The sequence below is a fragment of the Mesoplodon mirus genome (assembly GCF_964341445.2).
Source record: "Mesoplodon mirus genome assembly, chromosome: 2".
Taxonomy (NCBI): Eukaryota; Metazoa; Chordata; class Mammalia; order Artiodactyla; family Ziphiidae; genus Mesoplodon; species Mesoplodon mirus.
Window position 1 is genome coordinate 62065025 of NC_138977.1, and position 24885 is coordinate 62089909.

Consider the following 24885-nt stretch of genomic DNA (forward strand, 5'->3'; position numbering starts at 1 on the left):
ATGCCTCACACTCCTTTTACTTTCAGCAAAGCTGTGATAAATATCCTCATGTATGTCCCCCTAAAACCCATCTTCTTTCTACTATGTCTTGCTGCCTCCTATTACATGCTTTTTGAGGTGTTTATTTCGGATGGAAGAAAAGCTGACATCTATGTTCATGGTATAGGTAAGATTGCAGGTTTTTTAATCCTGAAAAAGATTAAAATATATGTGGAATAGGTGATTTCATTGATGCTTCCAAAAGGAGCCACACAGGCAGGAAGATCTAGGTGAATTATCCTATTCCATTGATGCATTATATTCAGTCAGTGGTAACATAAGCATTATAGCATCACTGGTATATTTGTTCTGGCTTTCTTCTTGTAGTGATTCTCTTGCTGTCATTGCTATGAAGTAGTGCATATCATAACACTGTAATAGTAAACAATTTATACATTATCTTAATGTTTGTCAAAGTCATTTTCCTTACAAGCAAATAGGAAGTATGTTTCATAATAATTCACATTTGGGGCTTCCCTGGTGGCACAGTGGTTAAGAATTGCCTGCCAATGCAGGAGACACAGGTTCAAGCCCTGGTCCGGGAAGATCCTGCATGCCACGGAGCAATTAAGCCCATGTGCCACAACTTCTGAGCCTGCGCTCTAGAGCCCGTGAGCCACAACTGGTGAAGCCCGCATGCCTAGAGCCCGTGCTCTGCAACAAGAGAAGCCACCACAATGAGAAGCCCTCAAACTTCAACGAAGAGTAGCCTGTGCTCACCGCAAATAGAGAAAACCCACGCCCAGCAACAGACCCAATGCAGCCAAAAAAAAAAGAATTCATATTTGATCCTCACACTCCTACAAGGAAATAGATTTTATACTCTATGAGAGATTTGCAAAACATGTAGGACTCATTAAAGGGAAGAAAACTTGCTATATGGTTTTTGTATTTGTTATTTTTGGCTTCTAATTTATTCTTTCTCTCAACCCATTGTCTTGACTAGTATTACTATGGCATGGAAAACATACTAATTATGTTCTTTAGAATAGACAACTGTGGTACATCTTGAGATACACCATCTGGTACTCTCAGCCATCCCTCATCAGTTATAGTCTAGGTTTAGTGGGATTCTCTATTTGTCCAAATATTTTTTCTGGTACTATACATTCTTCTTTATTTTCTCTTTTGCTTCTATGAATAGTGGTTTATATTTACTAAAGTCACTTCATATTTAGTTTGTTCCTTTTTAAGCCATCTATCTACTTGAAGAAATAATAGACTTACTCCCAGCTCTTGATCTGTTCTTACTCTTGTTGTTTGAACTAAACTTCTCACTATTTATAAACATCTTTTCTTTGAACAGAGATTTAATTCAAGTGAACAAAATATTTTTATCTTTTAAATAATTTTTATCAGAGAGTAATCAAACCACTTCACTGAAATTTGAAAAATAAAAATATTAAAATTATCCATAATTTTTCTACTGAAATTTAACCATTTTTGCTTTTGGTATATTCTCTTCCAGTTTTCTTTTCCTATTGATATAATATAGTTTATAACCATATTTTGTACATACTACTTGTACATCTTAACGTTTCATTTAATATTTGTGTATTATAAACATTTCCCACTTTGCCACTTATTTTCATAATCATCACTTTTATTATCTTCAAAGTATTCTCTAGAATAGCACTATCCAATGGAAATGCAAAACAAGCCACATAAACAATTTTAAATTTTCTAGTAGCAACATTAAAAAAGTAAAAAGAAACAGCTAAAGTTAATGTTAATATATTTTATTTAACTTCAGATATCTAAAATAATTCTCATTTCAACATGTAATCATATAAAATTAATTAGATTTTAACATTCTTTTTACTAAGTCTTTGAAATTGGTGTCTGTTTTACATTTATAACACAGCTCAGTCACTAAATTGTCAACAGTCAAAATGAAATGTAGCCTACCAAAACAATAAAATTGTGTTTAGCAGAAAAATATTTTACATTCCTTCCATTTTGATTTTTTTTTCAATTAAATTAAATTAAAATTCAGTTCCACAGTCACACTAACCACATTCCATGCACTCATTGACTACATGTGGCTTTTTACATTTAAATTACAATTAAATAAAATTTGAAATTCAGGTCTTCAGTTGCACTAGCCACATTTTAAATGATCAATAGCCAGGGACTTCCCTGGCGGTCCAGTGGTGAAGCCTCTGCACTTCCAATGCAGGGGGTGTGGGTTTAATCCCTGGTTGGGAAACTAAGATCCCACATGCCACGTGGCGTGGACAAAAAAAAAGAAACAAACAATAGCTCCCACCTCTTAAAGACCATAGATATGTGAAAAGAAAGATAGGCTGTAAAATGTTTACCACAGTGCCTGGCATAATGAAACACCCAATAAATGCAGAGCTCTAAATAAATAAAGAATTTATAAATAATAAACAAATATTTTTTAAAAATAAATGATCAGTAGCCAGATTTAGAACGGGTATATATGCCAGTTCTTACTTGACTATTTATTCCTCTATTATTGAATATATTATTACTAGGTTTTCAGTCAGATAAATAGTATACTGATATGTTGTTCCTAAATGAATATTTTCCATATTTTGGATTATTTCCTTAAGGTAGACTCTCAGAAGTAGAATTATTGGGTCAAAGAATATGAATTTGTTTATAGCTCCTCGTGTATTTTCAACTTATTTTCTGGAAAAAGTGTCAGTTTTACTCCCATCAGCGGTATTAATATATTAATTTCACCAGCCTTTCTTCATCACTGAGTTACTACCATGTTTCTTTTTTTTATATTTTATGTATTTTATTATCTTAATTGAAGTATAGTTGATTTACAATATTACATTAGTTTCAGGTGTACAACATAGTGATTCTATATTTTAATAGATTATACTTTGTTTAAAGTTATTACAAAACAATGGCAGTATTTCCCTGTGATGTACAATATGTACTTGCCTATATATTTTATACATAGTAGATTGTATCTTTTAATCCCATATCCCTGTCTTGCTCCTCCCCCCTTCCATTTCCCCACCAGTAATCACTGTTGTGTTTTTATATCTGCAAGTCTGTTCTGTTTTGTTATTACATTCATTTTATTTTTTAGATTTCACATATAAGTGATAACATAGAATATTTGTCTTTCTCTGTCTGACTTATTTCACTAAGTATAATTCTCACTTGGTCTGTCCACATTGTTGCAAATGGCAGAATTTCATTCCTTTTTATGGCTGAGTAATCTAATTTATCCATTCATCAGTTGATGGACACTTAGGTTACTTTCATATCTTAGCTATTGTAAATAATGCTGCTGTGAACATTGGGGTGCATTTATCTTTTCAAATTAGTGTTTTTGTTTTCTTCAGATATATTTCCAGCTCTGGAATTGCAGGATCATATGGTAATTGTATTTTTAGTTTTTTGAGGAACCTCCATACGGTTTTCCATAGTGGCTGTACTAATTTACATTCCCACCAACAGTATACAAGTCTTCCTTCCCTCCACATCCTTGCCAATATTTGTTCTTTGTAGACTTTTTGATGATAGCCATATTGACAGATGTGAGGTGATATCTCATTGTGGTTTTGATTTGCACTTCTCTAATAATTTGCAGTATTGAGCATCTTTTCATGTGCCTGTAGATCTGTATATCTTCTTTAGAAAAATGTCTATTTACATCTTCTGCCCATTTTTAAATCAGATTGCTTATTTTTTTGATATTGAGCTGTATGAGGCCTTTATATAACATTTTGGATATTAACACCTTATCAGTAATATAATTTGCAAACTTCTTCCATTCAGTAGGTTGTCTTTCTGTTTTGTCAGTGGTTTCCTTTGCTGTATTAAAGCTTTTATGTTTAGTTAATTCCCATTTGTTTACTTCTGCTTTTATTTCCTTTGCTTTAGGAGACAAATCCAAAAAATATTGCAGTGATTTATGTCAAAGAGTATTCTGCCTTTGTTTTTCTCTAGGAGTTTTTTGGTATCCAGTCTTACATTTAGGTTAATCTATTTTGAGTTTATTTTTGTATACAGTGTTAGAGTATGTTCTAATTTCATTCTTTTACATGTAGCTGTCCAGTTTTCCCAGCACCACTCATTGAAGAGACTGTCTTTTCTCCACTGTATATTCTTGCCTCCTTTGTCATAGTTTAATTAACCATAAGTGTGTGGGTTTCTTTCTGGGCCCCCTATTCTGTTCCATTGATCTATGTATCTGTTTTTGTGCCGGTACCATACTGTTTTGATGACTGTAGCTTTGTAGTATAGTCTGAAGACAGGGATCATGATTCCTCCTGCTCTCTTCTTCTTTCTCAAGATCGCTTTGGCAATTTGGGGTCTTTTGTAGTTCCATATAAATTTTAGGATTATTTGTTCTAGTTTTGTGGAAAATGCCTTGGGTTGTTTGACAGAGATTGCAATGAATCCGTAGATTGCTTTGGGTAGTATGGACATTTTGACAATTTTAATTATTCTAATCCATGAGCACAGACTATTTTTCCATTTTTTTGTATTATCTTCAGTTTCCTTCATCAGTGTTTTATAGTTTTCAGAGTGTAGATCTTTTACCTCCTTGGTTAAGTTTATTCCTGGGTATTTTGTTTTTGATATGATTTGAAATGAACAGTTTCTTTTCTTTTCTTTTAGTATTTTAAATATTTCAATTACTTACATTCCCCCATGTTTAAACTGCCCTGAGAAATCCTCAGAGTGGCTGAATGAGAAATCTACATACTTGAGATTTCCAAGCTTTAAGTCTGGCTCTGATAAAAATGGTTCTTTGGCTCTGTCTTGGTCTTTCCCCTTTCCTCCTACTCCTGCCTTTTTTTTTCTGTTTCAGTTTCCATTTTAATGGATAAAATTGTCTCACTTCACCCTCAATTCTGATTAATATTATCCAGTCTCTTAAGTGTTGGAATCTACTTTGCTTTTCATTGGTCCTAGGGCCAAAGAGTAGCAGTGCTAATTGTTGTATCTACTGAAATCCCTATTTTGAAAATTACAAGATTTTTGTTGATTATATAGAGTATTTTTCTAAACTACAGCTCTATAAGCTATTGGCCTGTTTTTATTACAAACCTGTGACTTGAAAAAAAAAATTTTTGTAACACTGTTGTTTTGGTGATACAATGGTCTGGAACATGTGGCCTAGCAAAGGATATAAATCTAGAAAGAAAAATTATGGTTGGCATCAATTTTAAGTCTGTGCACTCTAAGAGAGCACAAATCCTAAATTGTTTAAATACTAAATATTTACTTAAAGAAAAACAAGAAACCATTCAAAAATGGAATTAATTTAAATTATGAATTTGCCTCAATTAAAAGCTGATGGTTTTTTGTGTATTCTTTGTAAAATTAAGAAAATGGAAGTTCTACTGTCCACATCACAATTCTCTTGTGTTGCATTTTAAAGTAAAACACACATACAACATACACACATTTGGAATGAGGCCAGATTTAGACTCTGGGGCATACTGTTCTGTACCTTAAATTACAATCAGATGTATTTTAGCACAGATCAGATTTTCAGTCTGAAGTTGGTGAGAAGCCTAATTATTTGACCAGGTTACTATTTATGTAGACCATTCTATGGCTGTCTGTGGTTAATCCACAGCTGGCAGAATGCTAGCTCTGGGAGGTTTTTATTTCATGCTGAAACAGTTTGGGGAGAAACAGGGGGAGGGGGGAGCTTTAAACTCTCCTCATTAAATGAAAGACTAAAAAGCAAGTACATACATATTACTATGGAGACAAGATGCTATAGAAACTGTTCATTTTAATTCTCCAAGTGACATAAATAGCAAAGCAGCTTGGATGCTCATAGTTTGCAAGTGGCATGGTATTTGGTTTAAAAAGTAAGATGAAAACATTAAATGATATTACCTAAGACTAAGACTTGTTTCCTTTTAGAATATTTGAATATTGGTAAAGAATTAATGGTTTAGAATTTTTAAATGATGAGAAAATTTTATGTTACTGTGATAGGAAAATGTTTTTATTAGAATTTCATTAGCAATACTTTAGTAAGAGACAATTATAGTATAAAATTCTCTTAATATTTCAGAATTTGTAAGGGCAAGAAACCCTTCAAAGGTGGATCCCAGTACACATGACTCCTGCCAGAAAATTAATTTTTTAGTGTTCTTTTAATATTCATTTTGAAGTTTGAAACTAATAGAAAAAAAATCTTGTTTCTCTTTAAACTCTTTGAGTTTGCAAGATAGAAGTGGTTAGTGGTTAGTCCCTCAGTTATAAGTGAATATTTCAGTAGCTCTTTTGTAACTTTTAAAAGAAGTTTCCTTTACACTTTTATGGTTATTTCTAACATAAGGTAGCTCTTCTCCTCTTCTCATTCCCATTTCCCTACTTCCTTGCTCTAATTATCCTCCCTCTCTTGCTTCTTCATTCTTCTGTTTCTCCAAGTAGATCCTTCATTGAAGAGCAGAAATGCTCAAACTTTCCCTGTTCTTAAAAACAACTCTCCTACTCCCCTTCTGCCACTAAAATTATCTTTTTGCTCTTTTCTTCTCTGTTATCTACTAAAACTAGGGTATTATCTCTGGAATCACTTGAATTCAAACTCCATCACACATAAGCTGTAGGACCTGGGAAACCTTTCTTAACTTTCCTATCTTGCCTTCTTTATTCATAAAAAGAGAATAACAGTATCTACCTCATAGGTTTATGTAAGGAAAAAATGATAACTAAGTTGATATACATTGAGCTGATATACATTGAGTTGAGCTTTTAGTATAGTGCCTGGATTGTAAGAATTGCTCAGTGAATTTTAGATGATTCTATTATTATTCACTGATAAAACTCCCCAAATAATTTATCTTTACCCTTACTTTCTCACCATTCTTTTTTAAACAACTATCTGTTTTTATCTTCATACCTTAAGCACTTTCTCCTAACCATCAAATCCTGTGATTTTGGCTCAGTCCTTTCCTCTCTACCCATTGATAGCTTCGGTGCCTTTAAGTATCTTCTTAAAGTTTCCCTTGTTGGGTTTCTCTGTCATGGCTTCTGTTCTTCTTGTGTGCCTTCCTCTTGTACTCTACTTTTTCCCTTTCCTCTGTCCCCTGATTTTGGTTCTTCTCCATTCTGTCCTTTGCCCTCTTCTTTTTCTACGTTTTCTTTCTTGGTAATTACAACTCCTCTTTTACCATCACCTTCTTCCATGGCCTTTCTCCTGAGTCCAGCTTTCTGATATATTTGGAAGTCCCTTAACACCTCAAATGTAGTATGACCACAACTAAACACTCTTTGATGTCTAAGCCAGGTCTTATTCTGTATTTTTCTATTTTTTTCTTTGTTTTTTGTTCTTTGTTTTTTTGTTTTTTGGCTGTGCCTCACAGCATGTGGCATTTTAGTTCCCTGACCAGGGATCAAACCTGTGCCCCCTGCATTGGAAGCGCAGAGTCCTAACCACTGGACCACCAGGGAATTCCTGGATTTTTCTATTTCTATTAATAGTAGAACCAGATTCAGAATCTTAGTAATCTTTTGACTCTTTTCCTTTGTCTCCCACATCTTAAACAATTGCTAAGTCCAGTGTGTAATACTCCCAGTATGATTTCCTTTAACAAAGCCAAAAGCAGGCTTTTATTGACTGTTGCTGTCCAGAGTAACCTTCCCTTGAATTCTCCTATTAAGCTTGTTATTCCTTTCTTTCAAGGAAAACTTCATTACCCTTCATTCATCCCCACTCCACCTAATAGACTCCTGAACTGCCACTCGAGGCCCTTCGTGCTCTTAACTCATCTGGGCTTTCAAACTTTTATCTTCTTTTGCCCTTTGTGTACTCCTTCATTTCCTTGCACATCATCCAAACCAGATTTCTATATAAGCATCCATGTCTTTGCTTATACTTTCTTACATCTAGAAAGCATAAATATATATTTTAAAAGACTTACTAATGTTTAAGATACAGATAAATAGTATTTTAAAATATAGCTTTCCTGACAATAAGAATCCAAACTGTAAGAAGCTGTAAGGATCTAATCTGCCTTCATTACTATTTCTCTGATTTAAAAGTAATTATTGTCCTGAATGAGACCTTTCAAATATTTTTTCTTATGTAGATTCCTAGAATTCTTTCAGTATTGAATATACAAATCTAATATGAAATAAATAATGTATTATTCTCTAATGTAATGGCATATATCAAGCATATAGTACTCATGTGATAAACTTTTCTCCTAATCAAATGCTTTTTTCTGCCTTGCATTTTATAATTGTATTTTTAAGGTTTACATTATATAGGCTTTTGTATTTTGTATAGGTTTCTTTTATTCTCACTGAGAGTGACTCTGTGGAGATAGCATTTCTAATTTCCCTTCCTTTTTTTCTTTATCCAGGGTTTTTTTCTCACAGTTTCCCCAGAGTCAGTTTTAAAAGTGGCTCACCATGCTTCTGAAAACAACAGAATTTTCACTTTGAATCTGTCTGCACCATTTATTAGTCAGATCTACAAGGAATCATTGATGAAAGTTATGCCTTATGTTGACATACTCTTTGGAAATGAGACGGTGAGTAATTTTTTTTTTTAAGTACCTGGTTGTTTTGGTTTCTCTTTGTGTATATGTTTAGAAATATATAAATAAAAACTGTGTACTTGAGAATTAAATAAAACTGCCTCAGCTTGGACCACTCTAACTCAGTACTTTTAGTATTTCCTTCAGAATATACTAATTTCTTACACAGTAAAAAATTAGTCTTTTAAAGGATTAAGTTATTCAGGTTTATAATTTACATGTAGTAAAATTCACTCTTCTTATACATTTCTGTGAGCTTTTGCAAATTCATACCTGTCATGTGACTGTGACCACAAGCAAGATAAAAAACATTTTCATAACATTTATCAGTCAACCCTTGCCCTCATCCTTAGCCCTTAACATCAACCTCAAATGACCTTAATTAAAAAGAAAATGAGGAGGAGCCTTAACAAAAATAAAAAGCATTGGAGAGCACACAGAAAACTCTTTAATAAGAGCTCACATTTGTAAAACATATGTAAAAAAGATGGAAAGCATTTATAGAACCAGGGAACAATGCTAAAAGTTTGGCAGAGACATTGAAGAATAGAAAAGAATAGAGGCCCAAGAATAATTAGGTTTGCAGAAAATGCTGATGATATCAAAATGGTCTTCATTGTTTAAAAAAACTCCAAAAGTACAGTCAACAGAAAAAGTAATTGGACTTCATCAAAATTAAAAACTTTTGTGCATCAAAGGACACTATCAGTAAAGTGAAAAAACAACCCATTGGTGGTAGAAAATAATTTGCAAATAATATATCGGTTCAGGGATTATTATCCAGAATATATATCTTAACAACTCAAATACATCTCAACAAGAAGAAAACAACCTAATCTAAAAATGGTCAAAGGACTTAAATATTTCTTCAAAGAAGATATATCAATACAGAGGGCCAATAAGCATGTGAAAAGATGCTCACCATCAGTAATCATTAGAGAAATGCTTATGAAACCAAAGTAAGATATTACTTGACACCCAGTAGGATGGCTGTTTTCAAAATAAAAAAATGGAAAATAACAAGTACTGGCAAGGATGTGGAGAAATGGGAACTCTTGTGCATAGCTGGTGGGAATGTAAAATGGTGCAGCTGCTGTGGAAAACAATTTGGTGGTTATTCATAAAGTTAAAAAGAGAATTATTACCATATGATCCAGCAATTCCACTTCTAGGTATAACCAAAAAACCTTCAAAGCAGGGATTCAAATGCTTTTACACCAATGTTTAGCAGCATTATTCACAATAGCCACAAGTTGGAAACAAACCAAATGTTCTTCAACAGATGAATAGATAGATAAAATCTGGTATATGCATACAATGGAATATTATTCAGCCTTTAAAAGGAATGAATTCTGATACATGGTACAATATGAATGAATCTTGAAAACATGTTAAGTGAAATAAGGCAGATACAAGCAGACACCTATTGGTTTTCCTATAAGGATTCCTCTGAAATGAAGTATCTGGAATAGAAAAACTCATAAAGAAGGACAGCAGAATAGTGGTTACTAGGCACTGGGGGGAAAGGGGAGTTGGGAGTTATTTAATGAGTACAAAGCTTCTATTTGGGATGAAAAAAAGTTCTGGAAATGGATAGTGGTGATGATTGCACAACATTGTGAATATATTTAATGTCAGTGAATTTAATACTTAAAATTGTTAAAGTGGTAAAATTTTACTTTATGTATATTTTACCACAATTTAAAAAATTGATTGATTCTACAAATTGGTAAAGTTAAAGTTTGACTAGAACTTAGTACTGTATAGATTATTAAAGAAATTATTTTTCCCTACCTAGAAGAGGAAGTAGTAAAGTTACAGGCTACTACATGGCTACAAGTCATGTCAGGATAACTTTTTACTTTTTTGTATGATTGCTATTCATATGAATTCAACAGATATGTAGTACCTATTATGGCAGACCAATAAACAGTAAATGTGTAGTATATTTGAGATGATCTGTCATAATATGGATTATAGAATAATAAATATTGGATACAGGGCAGTTAGATGTATTTGATAGTTTACTGAACCAGTCTCAAAAAGTCCTCCAATAAATTAATAGATTTCTAGTGATATGCTTCAGTGTTTGCTCAAGTAAACTATCAGTGATTTAGATAAAGCTGTATTTGTAGATAATGCAATTGCACAGAATGTAAATAATGCAATACGTTAATAGATACCAAGTAAGTTGAATGTCAAAATGAGACTTTCAACAATTTTAATAGATTTGGAAATACCAGTTAAGTGATGAAATTTAATGAGGATAAATAAAAATGATACCATATTTGATTATAAAAAAGCAAATATGTTATTATGAGCTTTATCTCTTTAATCTCATATTTCATTGTTCTCCTTGAATACTCAAGTAATAATAAACTATCTTCGGTTCTCTAGGAAACAAGGGACATTTCATTTCTAAATTGCAATGAAGTGTGAAATATATTTCTCGGGGAATACATACAGGATTGCTTTGTCCTTCTCCCCCTCTTTCTCTCTCAAAAGAAAAAAACAAACAAACAAAAAAAAACAAACAAATCTACTGTGCTTAATATAAATTCTCAAAATATCAGCACTTAGCTAAAACCAAACACACTTGACTCTTATTTTCTACCTAGTGCCACTTTCCTTTTCATAGGATTGTGTACTACTAATGATGTTTTAAAGCTTTTCTGATAACCTCAGAAAGTATATTTAAAAAAAAGAAGAACTTGTCCACCAAGGCTATCTCTTCACAGATAATGAAGGACAGTGATCCTTGTGAGACAAGAAATAAATGAGATGAGCCCTATGATTAACCCAACGTATCACTTGAAGAGAATTTCTAGGCCATTGCACAGAGGAGAACCCACATAGAGCTTGGCAGTCTCTTTGACTTGAAGAGATGGAGCTGGAAGTTCAGGAAATCTAACAGCTAGCCAGCTGGAGTTTGCAATTCATAGCACCCAAAAGGAAAGAGCTGCATAGAGAACACAGGAGATTTGCAGAGTCCCACCCAAGTCTTTCAGCTGAGTACTGATCAGCTGTGAGGAAACTAATGAAGGCTGGAAAAAGAACCACCTGAGAAGATACTAGGGAATAATCTTCAGAGTGCACAGAGAGCATGTAACCATTCTTATTCTACTAGCTAGAGTAGAGAACCTCATAATTCATGAGCTTCAGAGTGCTTAGAACACCATTGGGGCAAAATTAGTCTAGAGGAGGCTCCTTTTGTCCCTCCTAACAGTATTATCCCAATATGCATACAGTGCCCTGTATTGGGTTAAAGAAATTCCCTTCTATTCTTAGTAATCTGAGGGCTTTTTATCTGGAATGGATGTTGGATTTTGACATTTCCCCCGCCCCTAATTTTAGCAAATTCAATCCAGTAATAGGATAATTCATCATGACCAGGACTGTAGGGTTGGTTTACCAATCAATATAATTCACCTTTGTAAAAATAAAAAAGATCACCATCTTAATAGACACAGAAAAAAACCTATGTCAGAATCCAACATCCATTCCTGATAAAAAGCACTCAGAGTACTAAGAATAGAATGGAACTTCTTCAACCCAATACAGGACATCCACAAAAAATGTACAGCTAATATCATACTTAATGATTAAAAACTGAATACTTTCCTCTAAGATCAGGGACAAAGCAAGGATGTTCACTCTTTCCACTTTTATTCAGCATTGTACTGGAGGTTCTAGTCAGGGCTAATAAGGTATGAAAATCATCGAGATTAGAAAGGAAGAAGAAAAACTGTCTCTGTTACTAAACACCATGCTCATCTTTGTAGAAAAATCCTTTGAAATCTACAAAGAGCTATTACAAATAAAAATGAGTTTAGCAAGGTTGTGGGATACAAGATAAACACAAAAACCAATTGCATTTCTATATAGTAGCAGCAAACACGCAGAAATTGAAATTTAAAATTACTATTTCCATTACTATGAAAAGATATAACGTACTTTGGGATAAATCTAATAAAAGAGATACAAAACCTGTATACTGAACACTATAAAACATTGTTGAGAAAAATTAAAGGACTAAGTAAATGGAGAGAGAGGGCATGTGCATGGATTTTAACTCTATTGTGAAGATGTCAGGTCTCAAATTGGTCTTTGGATTCAACATAATTTAATTTAAAATTCCAACAGGTTTTTTGTTTGTTCATTTTCTAGAAGTCAACAAGCATATTCTAAAATTAATATGGAAAAACACTGGACTAAAATAGTCAAACCAACTTTGAAAAAAAAAATCAGAGGACCTACACTACATGGTGTCAGGACTTATAAAGCTACAGTAGTCAATACAGTGTGGCATTGGCCTGAAGATAGGCAAATAGATCCATGGAACAGAGGAGATAGTACAGAAATAGATCAACTGTTGATTCTTTAACAAAATTTCAGTAGCAATCCTGTAAATAATAGTCTTTTTAACAAATTATGCTATAGCAATTGAATATCCATATCCAAAAAAGCAAAACTTCAGCCCATACAATATGCAACAACTATTCAGGTGTCCAACATTAAAAAGTATGACCATACGAGATATTTGCACGAGCTGCTAGAACTGTCATACACTGCTGGTGAGAATGCAGAATGGTACAACTACTTTGAAAAATAGTTTTCCAGTTTCTTACAAAGTTATATATAACCTACCATATGACCTAGCTATCCCCCCGCAAGAGAAATGAAAGTATATGTACATATAAACACATACACAAATGCTTATAGGAATTTTTATTTGTAACATCCAAAGTCTAGAAACAACTCAGTGTCCATCAGCTGGCGACGCGATAAGCAAACTGTGGTATATCCATACTCTAGAATACTAGTCCATAAAAGAAATGAAGTATTTATACATGCACCAACATGGATGAATGGCAGAATATTTATATTTATATAAATTTATATATATATATATATTATAATGGCAAATATTTATATTCTGGCAGCTCAAAAAGCTGCCCGGCAAAAAGTACATTCTGTGTAACTCCATTTAGATTAAATTCTAGAGAATTCAAACTGTAGTGACAGAAAGCAGATTCATGGTTGCCTGGGAAGGAGTTGTGCTGTGAGGCAGTGATCACAAATGGACGTAACAAAACTTTTGGAAGTAATGAATGTGTTCCTTATCTTGATTGTGGCTGTAGTTTCAGGACTTTATGCATGTGTCAAAACTTATCTAATTAGATACTTTAATTTGTGCAGATCATTATATGTGAATTATACCTTATAAAGCTTTTTTGAAAGAATACGTACTGTATGATTCCATTTACATAAGTTTAAAAATGGGGAAAATTAGAGTTCATATAAAAAGCTCTAAAGAACCAATGTTAAGTGAAGCCATGAGGGACTTCCCTTCTGGTCCGTAGAAAGTACTGTTGACCTGTGAAAACCACAGGGGGTTGGGTTGCCATCTCTAAAGGCAATAAAAATTCTGCATATAATTTATAGTCGGCTCCCTGTACTCATGGTTCCACTGCACCTGAGGTTCCAACCAATGGCAGATCCTGTAGTTCTGTAGTATTTACTGTTGAAAAAAAGCTGCATATAAGTGGACACGTGCAGTTCAAACTGGTGTTATTCAAAGGTCAACTGTGCTCAGTTTTTGTTAGGTAGTGTTGAAGGTGTTCTTAGCAGTATTGTTATTATTCCTCTCTTAAGTTTCACTTAACTAACTTGCTTGAATAACATGCACTCTCCATTCCCTTGATAAAACATAATAAGTAGTGCCAAGTGAATAAGGAAAAACTATTACACTATTAGGCTATTCTCTGATAGACTAACTTCTCTTCCTACAAATTTGCTTTTAATTATTATATAATCTGATAAAATAGAATAGAGTGCAAATAGAGTGAGAATTAGTTTAATGAATTAAGTTTGGGTACAAAACTCAGTAAAGACAAATTGCTTTAAAAAGTTGTTCTTGAATTAGGTGTGGGCATGAAAAGTTTTAAAGATTAAAGGAAGAAGAAACTATAAATATCTGCACTCAGGAGTACTCCATAGAAGTCTTCAAATTTTGGCTCTCCTTTAAAGAAACTAAAAGTGAAATTCATAAACCATGAATTATGGATCTGATTCTATAAGAAAGGCTCTAGAATATCAGTCAGCATACACACATTAAAAGTCTTGACCCTACTTTAAATATTAGCAAATGATATATCATTATATATTAATAAAATGTTTATAGACTTTTTAAACTAAATTTTAAAAATTTAATCAATTTGCTTATTAGCTAACTACTGTTCCTTCCATTTCCTCATACGTAAAGTGAAGGATTTGTGTAGAAATACTAGATCTTTTAAATTTTTTCTTAGAGCCTAAAAATGTTTTTTACAAAAACTGTGAATTCATTTTTCTCAGATGTTCTAATAGTCAGTAACACTGACCAATTTTACTATAAATCAGCAAGTCCTTGTTCTGAAATCTAAAATAATATAATCCCAAACATTAATTTTAGCTAGTTATTCTTTTCATTGTTAACAGGCTCAACTGTAATGCCTTACAAGCTAGATTTTTTTTTTCTCTTCTTTCACCCCTACTGTTTCTTTTCTCTGTTTGATTTGCCCAGGGAAAAGGGGATTCTCCTCTAAGGATTATCTGAAAATATTTGGTTGAGCTCATTCTGAAACAAAGTAGAAGTATTCACAGGAATACCGATACTCCATTAATATGATAAAAACAAAGTATAAATTATTAACTGATGTGATTTACTTTTTTCTTTCTTTTATCACAGTAAAAAATATATAACAAAATTTACTATTTTTGAGTGTATAATTCATCGGCTTTAAGTACACTGACAGTGTTATGCAACCATCACCACTGTCTATTCACAGAACTTCTTTATCTTTCCAAAACAGTAGCTTTGTACCCATTCAACAATAACGGCTAATTCCCCTTTTCCCCCAGTGCCTGATAACCACTATTTTACTGGCTTTCTCTGTGAATTTGCCTATTCTAGGTACCTCAAAAAGTAACATCACACAATAGTTGTCTGTCTAGCTTATTTCACTGAAGATAATGTTTTCAGGGTTCATCCATGTTGTAGCATGTATCAGAGTTTCCCCTTTGTTTATCCATTCATCCATTGATGGATATTCAGTTTGTTTTTACCTTTGACTTTTGTTAATAATGCTGCTGCTGCTGGTATACAAGTATCTGTTCAAGTCCCTGCTTTCAGGTTTTTTGGGTATGTAGAAGTGGCATTGCTGGATCATATGGTAATAATCCTCTTTTTAACTTTTTGAGGAACCACCAAATTGTTTTCCACAGCAGCTGCACCATTTTACGATTCCCACCAGCAATGCACAAGGGTTCCTATTTCTCTACATCCTTGCTAACACTTGCTATTTTCCATTTTTTTGGCAATAACCATCCTAAGGGGTGTAATGTAGCATCTCATTCGGATTTTGATTTGTGTGACTTATTTTAACTGAGATTCAGAAATGCATAGTGATAAATTTTCATGTTGGCTCAATTAAAAATTCTTGGTAACCTGTTAAATTGCATTTTATACTTTTAAACTACACATCTGAATTTATTGGTTGTCCTTGTTAAAGTAGTTTTGAAACTACCATAATATATAAATTATTTAAATGTTACATTGTATTTTTAATTTGTTTCTGACATCTTCAAAGTTGAAAGCATTTCCCTTCTGCGACAACCATTTGTTACCTAGACAACCGTTTGTTACCTAGACTCAGCTTAAAAAAGGACATTCTACATGCAGGTAATTATATTCATTGATGCCTGCTAATGCAGTCTGCTTTGTAGTCATAATCTAGCAGTACATGACTAAAGAACTTGATTATTCTTGTTTTTCATTTTTATTAAATTAAGAACATTTTTTGAATAGTGTCATTTTGCAAATGGTTCTTAAGAGTAATACTTTTCAAGGCTCCATAATGACTAGATAATTAACCTGCCAGGATTAAGTACACTCAACTTTGCTTCAGGATACTTAACTCTCAAACAAGGTCAATTATCTCATGATAATAACTGCTTTGTCAAGAGTTACCACTTAATTCCACAGTGAAACGTCACATTACCGGTACAATGCGCTTTAAGATAGAGTTTAAACAGTAAAATACAGCTTGAAAATTGGGCAGAAGAATTCAGTTTAATTATTTCATACATATTAAGGATGCTACATTTTAGATAAAACTCTCCCACATAGACCTAGTGTTTGAATCTCACAGATGATTTCTGTTTATAAAGATTATATTTATAATCTGTTTCATCCATCCTTCTGCTGGCATTATTCCCACATTGTACATTTTCTTGCAGGGAAATCCATTTTAAACCTATTGATCCTACAGAGGATTCAGTATGATAAAAACCTCTAGTGCAAACTAGGAAAATTGAAATTACTGTCTCTTTCCTAAGTGATGATATAACTTTTTAAAAAAATATCTACCTTATCAATGAATGAATTACAAAGCAATATACAAAATTCTGCAGTTTTGTTGTTGTTGTTTCTGTTGTGGCTGAGTAGCTCTTAAATCATATTAGGATAGTGATGTATAGCCAAAAACAGGAATGCTACGTGATGCATCGGGACATTCTGAAAGAAACGTATAATTGGCTTTAATTACTTGAATCCATGTTTTCTAAACCTGAGTAATGGCTGTGTCTCCTTATAAGAAAACCCTGATCATCTTTTTACCAAAGCAGATGGATTAGGTTAACTTTTTCTTCTTTTACATAGTTTGCTGGGAGAGGAGGGGGACATTTATTGATATTTATTGTTTACACTGTTAAATCCTTAATCTTTCTAATAGCCATTGATTCTTTTTAAAATAACGATATAAAAATTAATAATTGGAAAACAGCAATAGTGCTTTAATTGTAAATAACCTTTGGTAAACTCTGTCTTATCTGAAATAGTCTGTCAGTGTTCTATACAAAGATGTCATTTGCTGTTTCACTATGAAAATCTGTGCAAATCTTTAAATTATGTGCACCAAATATAATAAGTGCTATGAATGCATACATCTTCATCCAGATAGTCTCTCTTTGGTTAGGAGACTTACTGTTCTTTATAAAGGTATTATTTTTAATTATGGGAAAAACTTCCTTTTTCTCTCAAGTCTGTACATTTTATCCTCAGGGAATTCCTTTTTTATTTGTTACATCTTTTTGCTAAATCTAATTCCTTACGATACATGATTTCCAAACATTTTCAGAGAGGCAGGCTGCCACCAGATCCATATTCTGACAGTAGAAGAGATGGTCTTTTCTTTCCTCATATCAAGGTGTTTCCAACATGAATGTGGGGAATAGGGCTATACCTAAAATGGTAGTTCTAACCTTGTAATTATACAAAAGTGCCTAGTTTCTTCCAAGGAAAGATAGAAGTCACCTTCCTGAGACTCTTCTTACAGATCTTTCCATTCCTCTATCTTTACTATAAGCAAACAAAGTGAGAGGAGCCTATGATACAGATAAAAATCTAAGGTTGTTATAAGATCAATCCAGGAAAGTGGGAAATGATGTTTCAGAGAAGATACGTAACCCCTTCAAAAAAAATTAAAACTTATGGTGCTCATATAAAATTCTGATGTATTTTCTGCTAAGGATAATGAAATTTCAATTAAGATAGGGCTGTGGCATTGTAAGATTGCTGCTTAGCTCCTGGATTCAACTTTCTCCTTTGGGTCTTTCTGATATATTTTACTCACCTGGAAAAAAAAAAAATGAGATTCACTGTAGCACAAGGGAGTCTTCTAATGTCAGTGGCATGTTGTAAAGATGTGCTGTGGGAAGGATTTGGAAAGAGCCAAAGGCTATTTAACTATAAGCTTTGTGCGTCTCTTCCTTCCTTTCTACTTAACTCTCTCCTTTTCTCTTCCAGTCCCCACCAACATACCCTTCCTTTCTTACTCCCTTCATCTCCCTCCCCTTACCAAGCTACATTGCCTCTCTAAAGATGAAACATTTTCAAATCATTCCCAAACTCATCATTGGTTTAAAAAAAACAAAAAAAAAACAACAAAAAAAACCCCTGTAATTTGAAATGGTTTGAATTGCTATGGAGATAATCGTATTTTATGTAGATGTCTTTCTGTGTTATTCAGTATTTCAATTACTCTTTTTATTTGAATGTTTTAGATACTGTACTATAAATTTGTGACTATTTTAGTATTATTTGTCTAGTATGCCATGATATAAAGGTAATGAGTTAATATTTAAACTTTCTATTTAATGAATTTTAAAATTTTCTTATTACTATAATTATAATGAAATTGACTTACGCTTGTAAATACAAACTAAATTTATATGACAGAAGAAGGATCCCAGGACTATATTTAGAAAATCCATTTTTTGACTCAGCTTGAATTTTTCTGTGCCTTTCTTCTTTGACATTAGGAGGATAATTGGCATATTTTAAATAGGTTTTATAGATTAGTTAATAGTATTTTATCAATAGTAATTTCCTAGCTTTGATGATTCTAAAATAGTTACGTAAATGTCCACATTTGGAATACTCCTAACCTCCTTTTTCTGATCCAGATCCAATCCAGGATCTCAGTTATCATTTACTTACCATGTTTCCTTAGTTTCTTTAATCTGGAGCAATTTCTTAGTATTTCTTTGTCTTTTATGACTATTACACTTTTGAAAAGTACAGGCCAGTTATTTTGTATTGTATGGAAGATCCTTCGATGTAGGATTAATTGATATTTTTTCATAATTCTTTTTGACAAGAATACCTCGAAATGCTGTTGTCTTTTTTCATACATTATATCAAGACATCAGCTTGTCTCATTACTGACGATATTGACTTTGATCACTTGGTTAAAAACATGTTGATCCAGTGTACGCACTTTAAAGTTACCATTTTTCCCTTTTAATTTAATTAATAATTATCTTGGGAAATATTTACAAGAGATTATGTACATATTTTGTGTTTTCAATGTACTTTCACCCACTACTTTTAGCATTCACTGATAATTCTTGCCTCCAGCACTTACTGCATGTTTACCAAATGGTGATTTTTCTATTCCCATCATTTCTTCTACATTTTAAAAATATTTATTTATTTATTTATTTATTTTTCTTTTTTTTTTGGCTGCATTGGCTCTTAGTTGCAGCACACGGCCTCTTCGTTTCAGTGCACAGGCTTCTCTCTAGTTGTGGTGCTTGGGCTCCAGAGTGTGTGGGCTCTGTAGTTGCAGCACGTGGGCTCTCTAGTTGTGGCACAGGGCTTAGTAGTTGTGGTATGTGGGCTTAGTTGCCCCGCAGCATGTGGGATCTTAGTTCCCCAACGAGGGATCGAACCGGCATCCCCTGCATTGCAAGATGGATTTTTAACCACCGGACCACCAGGGAAGTCCCTCTTACATTTATTAATTGGAATTCTGTGTAAGAAAGAAATGCTCCCTCTCTGCTTATTAATTTATTTGTTTATATCAGTATAATTTATGGATATTTATTCTATGGGCTATAATCCTTTTAAAATCATTAATTGTTTCTCCATTTATCTCACTTTTGGCCATTAGGAGCTCCCTCATCTTGGCTCCTCTGTTCTTTTGGCACGCCCTGATTAATTTTTTAGCACTTCTTTACTTTCTGGCACCACAAGTTGTTCCAAGTTCATCTTGTATTTTTGCCTGTCTCAGCCCTGGAATCATCTGTTTCTTCTTAGAGTTCTGGTTCCTTGAAGACTGGTTTATTAGAAATTGTACTTAGAAACCAAGAGCTGGGAACTAGGTGTGCTCAGTACTACTGGGTATCTTCTGGGCCGTCTCAGCAAACAGACCTAAGAAATATATGTGTGACACACACACACACACACTTTTATATTTGTCTGTCTACCTACCTACCTGGCTATATTTGTATTAAAAATCATGAGGCTGAAAGGAAAACTCAGATTGCAATCCAGCATCACAAGGTTAAATCTAAACTTCCTTCTTTCCTTATTCATATTTCCTTTCCTTGGCAGTAAGACCTGGCTTTCATTACCTGCAATTTAATGACTCATTTGCTCAAATCTAAAATACCTATAGTTTCAGAACTGCAAAACCACCCTTAGGAGAAGGTGAGTGTATTTTGTATGCAGGAGGGACATGAATTAGGGGCTAGAAGACGGACTATGATAGACATCCTATAAAATATTCCCCTTTGATCCCTTTCTACTGGTATTTATGATCTCATGTAGTCCTCTCTTTTTGACTGTGGGGCTGGAGCTAGTAACTTATAACAAATAGAATATGGCAAAAGTGATGACATGTCATTTCCAAAACTAGATTACAGAAGTTCTGTGACTTCTGTCTCATTTTCCCTCTCTTGCTCTTTCTCTTGGAGCCCCCATTCTTTTTTTTTTTTTTTTTTTAAGATTTTTTGATGATAGACCATTTTTCAAGTCTTTATTGAATTTGTTACAATATTGCTTCTGTTTTATGTTTTGTTGTTTTGGCCCCGAGGCATGTGGGATCTTAGCTCCCTGACCAGGGATCATACCCACACCCCTTGCATTGGAAGGTGAAGTCTTAACCACTGGACCACCAGGGAAGTCCCTGGAGCCTTCACTCTTGGGAAAGCAAGCTGCCATGCTTTGAGTTACCCTAAAGAGAGGCTCATATGTCAAGAACTGATGTCCCCAAATCAGTAGCCAATGAGGACCTGAGAGTTACATGAATGAGCATAAATGAACTCAGAAGCAAATGTTCCCTTAATCAAACATAAGATGACTGTAGACCTGGCCTATACTTCATTAGCAGCCTTGTGAAAGACCTTGATTAAGAGGCACCTAGCGAAACCATGCCTAGATTCCTGACCTTTAGAAACTATGAGATAATAAGTGTTTGTTGTTTTAACTCACTAAGTTTTGGAGTAATTTGTCATGCAATAATAGATACTTGCTGAGAAAAACATATTTATGAACTAGAATTCAGTATTTGTGTACAGTTTTTTTTTAAGCATGTGACACATTTACATGGTTCTAAACATAAGAACTATACAAAAAAATTTCCTCGGAAGTGTCCCAGGACCTCTTCTCTCTCTCCTTCTTTCTTCCTTTATTTCTTCCCACCTACCCTGTAGATAATCTGACTCAAATTCCTATATTTCTCTTAGCACAGATTACCAGCAGAATGTATATTTTTTCATATCTCCTTCTTTGTTACATGAAATATAGCACACTGTAGGTTCTCTTTGCACTTAGTTTTTTGTTTTTTGGGTTTTTTTTTTTTTTTTTTTTTTTGCGGTACGCGGGCCTCTCACTGCTGTGGCCTCTCCCGCTGCGGAGCAGGCTCAGCGGCCATGGCTCACGGGCCCAGCCGCTCCGCGGCATGTGGGATCTTCCTGGACCAGGGCATGAACCCGTGTCCCCTGCATCGGCAGGCGGACTCTCAACCACTGCGCCACCAGGGAAGCCCTTTTGGGGTTTTTGTTTGTTTGTTTTGCTTAAATATATCTTAGAAATGTTTGTTTGTTTTGCTTAAATATATCTTAGAAGTCATTCCATAAAAGCTCATAGAGATCTTTCTCATCTTTTTCATTGCTGTATTTACCCAACTATGTGAATGTACCATAGTTTATTCAGTCACCCTCTTGTTATGGACATGAAGGTTATTTACAGTATTTTGCAGTTAAAAACAGTCTTTCAGTAAATAACTTTGTGCATGAATCTTTTTATGTTGTTAGAGGTATTTCTTCAGAGTAACTTCCTAGAGGTGGGATTGTTGGGTCACAGAATAAGTGCATGTGTAGTTTTGTTAGATACTGCCAAATTCCTCTCCAAGAAAGATACAACAGCATTATATGTGAATGTTTTCATTCCCAAGAGCAGTATATGGGAATTTTTTTCTAATGGGGTTATTTTAATGTTTGGATATTAACTATTCTTAAGGCACTGCCATCAAATAGAATTCATTAGAAGTGTCAAATTCTAGCCTTATTTTAAAAACTTGGTTGCTGCAAAAATTAAACTGAATTAAGACTATAACATGATTCAGCACCTATCAGCTGATTTATTTTAGCACAGGAAAAATAATCTAAAAAATAAAAAGGGCTGGCCTGGTGGCGCAGTGGTTGAGAGTCCACCTGCCGATGCAGGGAACACAGGTTCGTGGCCCACTCCGGGAAGATCCCACATGCCGCGGAGCGGCTGGGCCCGTGAGCCATGGCCGCTGAGCCTGCACATCCGGAGCCTGTGCTCTGCAACAGGAGAGGCCACAACAGTGAGAGGCCCGTGTACCACAAAAAAAAAAATTAAAAAATTAAAAATAAAACAGTGTCATTTTTTAAGGCATAGACTATAAAGACTTCCATCTCATTTTTGCTTGTTTGTCTAAAATCATTCAATGAATATGAATGCATCCTCATCATACAGTTTTATTTTCTGATCATATATATATATATATATATATATATATATATATATATTTGTTTTTTTTTTGTTTTTTTTTTGTGGTACGCGGGCCTCTCACTGTTGTGGCCTCTCCCGTCGTGGAGCACAGGCTCCAGACGCGCAGGCTCAGCGACCATGGCTCACGGGCCCAGCCGCTCCGCGGCATATGGGATCTTCCCAGACGTGGGCATGAACCCGTGTCCCCTGCATCGGCAGACAGACTCTCAACCACTGTGCCACCAGGGAAGCCCCTGATCCTATCTTTTTATCTTCATTTTCTTTTCTCCTGCAAATCCCTCTTTATCCTGCACTACCTAACTACTCATGTTTTCCAGAATGCACCATATTTATTTTTGCCTTCATGTCTTTTCATATTCTAATCCTTCTGTCTTTATCCTTACCCCTCTCCAACTCTGTCTGGCTAACTTCTACTTATCCATTAAATCTCAATTCATATATTACTTCCCTCACCTTATCCTCTCCTTCTCCTCCCCCCTCCACCCTCATTCACTTAGTCTTTTTTTTTTCTTTCTTTCTTTTTTTTTGCGGTACGCGGACCTCTCACTGTTGTGGCCTCTCCCGTTGCAGAGCACAGGCTCCGGACACGCAGGCTCAGCGGCCATGGCTCATGGGCCCAGCCGCTCCACAGCATGTGGGATCCTCCCAGACCGGGGCACAAACCCATGTCCCCTGCATCGGCAGGCGGACTCTCAACCACTGCGCCACCTGGGAAGCCCCACTTAGTCATTTTTTAAATTTGATTTTTTGATATTTTGTGTGTAATTATAAGACATTTTTTCTTAATACTTACATTGTTTAGTAATTACTTGTTAATGTATTTTCTCTTACACTAATGTGTTCCTTCACAGCAGACTTCCGTTCATTATTATAATCCTACTGCCTAACAAATAATATGTATTTATTAAACATTCAATAAATGAATGAATGAGTTTTTTCTTTTGCTGGGAGAGTTTGAGCCTTTGCAAATTACAGAGAATAGTTGTCTTTTCAAATATGATTGTACTGCTTAATCACCACGTTTGATCTTAGAAAGATTTAGGATTTAAAATTTGATCTTAAATCTGAATCCACCAAACTAAACTTTGTAACTATTTTAGACTGTATCTAACACATTTAAAATATTTTTAGGTACTATAATATTGTCCTTCAGTTTGACCACGATTTATTGAGAGCATATTCTATATCAGGCACTGTGTTCTACTTCTGCATTCTAAAATCTTTTTAGAATGTTAACACTGCTGTTACGCGGTCACTCACTTATCACCATCTTTTTCCTCTCAACTTTTTTCAAAATAAGAATCTGCAATGTGTTTTCACGTATGGAGTTCAGGTCCGGCTTAGAGGTCCCAGTTCATGTGAATCGTTTTAAGAGCCTCAATTTTGTGGTAACCCTGTACTAATATCACAAGCCCAGGGGACCCTGGTTTCCACCAAAAGTATTTTGTCAGCCCTCTTACTCTCTGGTTTCAATCCATACTGTAGAGAACGGTGACTAGGGAACTGAAACTTCAGCTCCCTCTTTTCACATTTCGCTATCTAAAAAACAGAAGATTTAAACCTATTGTCTTTTCCTATAGTCAAGAGATGATTGGTTCCTCCTATTTTCAATTCCTTTTCCTTGGAAGGGTGTCCTAATGTTCTTTCTAAAATATGAATGCTCATAGGATTAATGTTAGATATTTTTAAGCCAAATAGGTATGCTGTCCCCATGACTGTTGTTATAATGTTAAATTACTATTTCTTTTGAACATTATATAATGAATAATACATTATTACTTGTGGTTGGTAATAATGTATTATTATACATTATTACCAATGTGTGTTTTCAGTAACTGACCTGAATAAAACTAAATATTAAGCATGGAAACATTAGTTAATAGAGTGGATATTAGTACTAATTTATTCATGTTACTACTAATTATTCATATGAAGTTAGAATTCTTAATTTCACAAGTAGAGTTCTTTTATTACATC

General features: G+C 34.2%; 1 protein-coding gene across 5 annotated transcripts in view; it reads left to right on the forward strand.

Annotated features, from left to right (window-relative positions):
• Positions 1-24885, forward strand: part of ADK (adenosine kinase) — a 510898-nt gene that overhangs the window by 347171 nt on the left and 138842 nt on the right. For all 5 annotated transcript variants that reach the window (XM_082639748.1, XM_082639752.1, XM_082639750.1 and 2 more), the window contains exon 7: positions 8367-8537. In XM_082639748.1, coding sequence (XP_082495874.1) covers positions 8367-8537 — 171 coding nt within the window. The remainder of the gene's footprint in view (positions 1-8366; positions 8538-24885) is intronic.